Source organism: Limulus polyphemus, unplaced genomic scaffold (assembly GCF_000517525.1).
Source record: "Limulus polyphemus unplaced genomic scaffold, Limulus_polyphemus-2.1.2 Scaffold3934, whole genome shotgun sequence".
Taxonomy (NCBI): Eukaryota; Metazoa; Arthropoda; class Merostomata; order Xiphosura; family Limulidae; genus Limulus; species Limulus polyphemus.
Genome location: NW_013669544.1, coordinates 81826 through 88335, shown reverse-complemented (window position 1 = coordinate 88335; position 6510 = coordinate 81826). Strand labels below are relative to the sequence as shown.

Sequence of the window (6510 nt, the reverse complement as noted above, 5' to 3'; positions counted from 1 at the left end):
ACCAGTTTTATTAAGTAAGGACTTGTGTGTCTAAAGTTTCGTCGGAACGAAGTTACGGAAAGTTAATTAACGAACGGAGATGTAACAATATTATTAAAAATAAGTAATAAATAGAATAATAAATAAAACCACGTTTTACTTACTGTTACAAAATAATCAACAATAACATAATATTTGATGTTACAGATATTTTATGATTATACAGTATTTAATTTTGTAAATTAATGTACGATCGTATGCAAGGTGAAACCGGTAAAAGATAAGCCATATCCCATTACATTATTGTATTAAATAGTGTTTACTTGTCTGCTTATTGAATTTCATTAACCATCCCTACTTTTGAAGTGACTGACTAGGAGAAAGCAGCTTGTCAACACCACCCACTTCCAACTTTTGGGCTACTCTTTAGCAATGAATAATATAATGGGATTGACTATCATATTATAACGCCCTCACGATGGAAAGGGTGAGCATGTTCGGTGAGGAGTTTTGATTCTACGACCCGAATATTGCGAGTTCAGAGTTCATCGTCCTGATCACCAGGCCCACGAAATGATGAACAATCACAGAACACATGATGCTACAGATCTATGTAAATTACTCTACATCTACACACAATGGTGCAATAAAAATTTAATATTTTGTTAGTTTACATGAAAAGCACAGGAGTGATCAATTTTTGTGATGGCCATGTCTCTTGCAGCACCCTTTCCGTAGCAACAGCGTGTTGTAACATGCTTTAACAGAGCTTGTCGTGCCTCCTGTTCTGTCAGTTGTGGACTACTGTAAAAAATTTAAAGAAAACATAAACATATTTGACAAACATTGTAAGTATATCTTTTTAAGCAGAAAAATAACTCTTCTAATCTTATACATATACTATGGTAAACTTTCACAAATTAAATTATTAATAAAATCGACTGGACATTTCAAGAAAAAAAAAGAAAAGCATTTCCCCTATAAATTAATAAATCAACTTGTAACATGTATAAAAAATCACAATGGAAAATAATGTTATCCTTTTTATTAAGTGACTATATCAATTGTATCGCTAGGTATTTGAGTTACACTGAACATATATAAGCGTAAACATAATTGTAAATTTAAAATGCTGATAACCACTTTTAATTAAGATTAATTAAAATATTACTTTGTATAACAGCTTTTATAATGTGTGAAATTAACGTATTCGTCAGATGGAATAAAAAGAAAATAGTAAACAAAAACTCCTGGTGAACATAATAAATATACAAGAATAAAAACAAAATTGCAAAAAATTAAGTATGAGGTAGGGATATCCATTCCAAAAAGTATAGAAACAAGGTTGGGGTGAATACACTAAACCATACAAAAATCACTATATAAGTAGCCAGTAATTACTGAGTCAATCTTACAAGTTTAAGGTTATTAGCCACTGTAACACTGTATAGCACTATTCAGTTTAAATGCTTTTATTCAAACCTGAATTCTTGCAACTGACAGGGATTCAACATTTAGTTGTAGGTAAAGTTATTCTTGGAAAGATTTGGCTACTTATGCAGGGATTTTTGTATGGTTTTGTGTATTCATCCTTACCTTGTTTCTCTACTTTTTGGCATTGCCATCCCTACATCATATTTAATTTTTGCAAATTTCTTCATTACTTCTTTCTCCTCTTTTTTTAAACAATTTCATTGAAGTAGGTTGATAAGTGAACATTTATTTTATTTGTATAATTCAATGGTAATATGTGTTGTTAATGTCATATCGGTTTTTCAGTTTCTCTCATTTTGGATTACACTGGGGGCCAGTGAAGATGGAATGGTTCCTCTAGGATGGTGAAAATATCCCGGAGCGCTGGACCGACATTATGGGAATATTTACAGAACCCACGACTTCCAACTTCACACCAACTCGCTGCATGTGCATATAACCAACTCCACAACATGCTAATGTCAGGTCAATTAATAGGGAGGACATCATACAGATCCCAGGCCATGAAGTATGACATCACACATACACAACGACTGCCAGGCTCGGCCCCATTGAACATTTAAAGAAAAGTAGACCGCTACATAATGTATTGTTTTGATAATTAAGAAACTGATGTTTTTAAACTGAGACATCAATAACACGTACACAGACAACTTGTGCGACAATTAGCGACTACAAATGAAACTGTTATTTATGAAACATAGGAACAGTATGTGCTTATAAACTGAACTTTCTGATAAGTTGTAGTTTTCCTTTTTTATTATTTCCCCCCAAAAAATAAGTGTGGTGAAAGAACGGAATAATATTGCTGTTATACAAGCTGTGTAACACTCGATAATGGTAATTAGGTGCTCAAATAAGGTATAACTCAACTTTAGCAGTTATTTGTAAGCGTCATAGAGTAATATATTTAATGCGGCGCCATTATTTTCTCGGCCTATCCTTACATACTAAGCACTACCGTGTTTAGTGATACCCTGTTCCCAAGTGGCCAAAAAATGTGTTTCTGTCATAGTAAAGTCATTGCGAAAACGTCACTCATTTTTTGGCTGACATGGGAGAAGAAAAAAGAAAGATGAACACTTGGCTCTTTAGCTAGTTCACAGTTTTTCATTTTAGCAACACTTTTCAGTGATATTGGGAGTCTCACAAACTGTGAGATACTCGATAAAGGCAATTAGGTGCGCAAATAAGACTAAACTATAACTCAACTTTAACAGTTGTTTGTAAGCATCATAGCGTAATAAATTAAATGCGATAACCTCCGTATGTCGCTGAGATCTTTAAATGATGGGTAATTTTTTCAGATGGGTTTACTCGGAGGCCATTAGACGAGATTATAGAAATTTTCGAACAACCTTTGTTTCTTAACCCTAATTTAGTGGATAATCGTAGGCGGCCATTTTATTTTCCTGATTTTGTAGCAGCAGATATCACGCGACTTCGTCATTTACATTATGAAGTTATCCCTCGTTTTCTCTGGGAATTGGCGATTATTGAATTGGTGTTGTCTAATAATATTGATCTCACTAAGGAGTTTGTTGGTAAATGTTTCCGTCTACTTTATTCGGCTCTACCCCAAGATTGGACATCCTTACTTACTTCTCGATTACCTTCCAGGGGAAGCTTCCCCACACGTGTTTTGTGTTTTTCACGTAATAATGGTTTAAATTTTAGTTTATTTCAGGGTCTTTCCTTGCGAAAGATATTTATTGCTTTACAGGATAATTTTCATCCCCATGTGCCGCATCAGTTTTGGAGAAGTGTCGTACCTGCTCTCATTGGCTGTCTATTTGGAAAGGTTGTTTTGATTGTTTTGTTGGTTATCATTATTGTAATTTAGATTATCTTATTTGGCATCACACTGTGACCACCATATGTTTCATCATCCGACGGGCTTATGTTCCTTCTGTGGTGTGGATCGAGAAACTATTGTTCATTTTTGATGACGAGAAACACACTTTGAGACTAATAATGGTTGGAGACGGCTTGAATGGGTAATGAAGAAAAACTTGATGATGACAAAACCTTGTCGAAACGTTGAACATTTGCTGTTGTTTTAAACTTATATTAAAGTTTTTCTTCATTACCCATTCAAGCCGTCTCCAACCATTACTATTGCTCATTTGTTTTTCCAATGTTCCAGAGTACAGGATATGTGTAATGTAGTTTTTAGTTTGGTCAAGATAGTTTTAGGCCGTAGCTCAACTGACCATGAAAAAGAACAGGTGGCTTTGGTTGGAATTTTACTCCATTTGAGTTCGAATCACCTCAGATTGTTACGCTTGTGTTCGGGTATAGTTAAGTTTGTGATTTATTCTGCTCGTAGTAAGGTTCTATCACGTGGTGTTGGTCTTCATTTTGTGAATATCTTTAAAGCTCAACTTAAAGCTAAAATAAATTTTGATTTTTTACGGTATCGATTACGAGGCAAATTGTCAGATTTTTATAGTATTTATCGCGACTCTGGGCATTTGGTAAGTGAAGGTGTTCAGGGTTTACATCTTATGTCGTGATTTGGTATAATCATTTTGTTCGATTTTTTATGTTTATCGGTTTAGATCATCTTATTTTTATTAAGTTTAGCAACCTTTTTTGTCTTTGTTATTACTAATTTTCTATGTATGTAATTTAAGTAATTAACCTTAGCTATTTTTTATTACTATCCAGATTTGTAACGACATTTTCATGAGATGTGTTGAATCACTGATGTATTTTTGTTTATACCCCCTCTACGAGAGCGAATTAATAAAGAAAAAAAGAATGCGACAGCCATTTTTGTTTCGGCCCGTCCTTTCAGACTAAGCACTACCGTACTAAAATATTTTTTATATTTGCATAAAACATATTGTTTGATCTTCTATGAATGTTTACTTTTAACCTTCTCCACTATATATGAATTACAAAATTCTATTACATTATTAGGATATTAAAAGCACTAATAAAGCAGACGTAAATATCGGTAAGACGAAACAACAACATACAATTGCGGAAGTACTTTACATTGATGTCACTAGATGCCGACACCCAACAAGTTGCAGTTGTGTAACAGGAAGTTTAGGGAACAAAAACTGACTATAAATTTGTTTGTATTTAAGCATAGAGCTACAAAATGGGCTATCTGTGCTCTGCCCACCACGGGTATCGAAACCCGGTTTCTAGCGTTGTAAATCCGCAGACATACCGCTGTGCCAGTCACAACCAATGTGAAAACAATAAGATCTGGTTAAAAGAAAGTTTATAATAGTATCAAATTACCTCTACAAATAAAAACCAAGTTTAAAGCTACTGACCATTAATTCAAATGAACAATTTAAATATATATATATATATATCCAGAACTAACTTACGAATATTTTAGATTTAGACCCGCAAAAGTGAAGCAATATTTCGTTTTTCTACTTCCCAAAACGATAAACGGAAAGACAAGAGCCGTCTATGAAGATTAGTTATAGTAAGGTGGTTTGTTAAAATTAATCATACATATATATATATTAAATTTCACTAACTATCTCAAGCTTAATAATATGGTCAATGAGAAAGAAATATCTCTCTAACCTTACGATATTATTTCACTATATTGCATAATTTATTATATATATTATTATTATTTTAGAATAGCATGGCGTTGCTCCAAGCTTGAATTAATCAGTTTTATGACTTAAGTTAAAACAGTTTTAGGATAAACAGGTTCATTTTAGGCATGTATTATCAGCTTTTTTCAGATAAGAGATATTTTAATAGAAATTACACAAGCCACTTCAACGAAGTACCAACAAGTGAGTCTTTATTCGAAATTATAATAGATACACTACTTAAGCAGAGAAAGGACCTTATCACGTCGGGTTCTTTCCACGAATGAATCTTATTTGAAATGAAATCCGTTTTTAGATAACACAACCTCCGCGTGAGGCATAGGTTACACGTGTCGCGCGGTTGTTACGGGCAGACACTGCCACTCGGGGAAACTTAAGAAGATTCTTCTCTGTCGTCTTTGTATTAGATGACCTTGACAAAAATAGAAAACTCGACGAGATAATTAAATCCGATGCAAACAGATCCACAGATACGTCAGATGCTGTTTTTGTTCTAACTTGTCAATCACGCTGTTTTTGTAAAATAACTGACGTTTCGTAATTTGCATGTTAATTAATTTCTCAAATTCAGTGCTTAAGTCAACAATAAGTAGTTTTAAGATGGTTCCCATTTAAATATCGAATAATGTAAAGCATCTATTAACACCTGATCACACACATCTTGCATGACATCATTCAATTTCTCCACCAAAATATAGTCTATCTATCTATATACATCTACATCTGCAAATACAGATATAACATCTGTATAACATCATTTATGTAATTAAAGTCGACCGTAGCACCATCTCTTTCCATATAACTGTTTTAGCATTCGTTAACAATCGAATCACCGTTGGGGCCTCTAGCCCCATGGAATTTTTAAACATATATTTTTTACACTTTTATGCACCATATTGCTCGTAGGTCTACAACTTTAGAAATTACTTGGCCCATAGCAATACATGAGATCATAAAAAAATGCGAACAAAAATACTGTCGGTACTACAATTAATCAGACTAATTACTGTGTTGGGTTTCTTAATATATTTTACACAGAACATTGGTGACTTCTTGGTCAGTCTTTACTACAGAGCACTCGAAACTCATTGTTATATATATATTTTTTTTCTCAACTACTTTTTTTTTGACAATTTCAGTGTGCCATGTTTCTTTACATTGGCAGGCTATATGTTGTACGTGCATCTAGAAAATTCAACTACAACAAGCACTCTTTTGTTAATAGAAATTACTGTGTAGTTTAACACTACTCGAATTGCAAATTCAGCTTTGCAATAAATACCCCAACTTTCAACCCGACTACTTAATGTATCTCTGGCTTTATTGTATTGTTGTTAAGGGATAAATGAAAGGAGACTTTTTCACACCAACTTATGATTTAAGTATATGGTGATAAATAGAACTTCATTCTTCACTAAAACAGTTTTTACTATGGTTGAAA

The 6510-nt window shown here is 33.4% G+C and overlaps 1 protein-coding gene across 5 annotated transcripts in view; it reads right to left on the bottom strand.

Annotated features, from left to right (window-relative positions):
• Positions 1 to 6510, bottom strand: part of LOC106470308 (protein SSUH2 homolog) — a 100472-nt gene that overhangs the window by 13905 nt on the left and 80057 nt on the right. For all 5 annotated transcript variants that reach the window (XM_022398910.1, XM_013930853.2, XM_022398912.1 and 2 more), the window contains one exon: positions 654 to 783. In XM_022398910.1, the coding sequence (XP_022254618.1) occupies positions 654 to 783 (130 nt within the window). The remainder of the gene's footprint in view (positions 1 to 653; positions 784 to 6510) is intronic.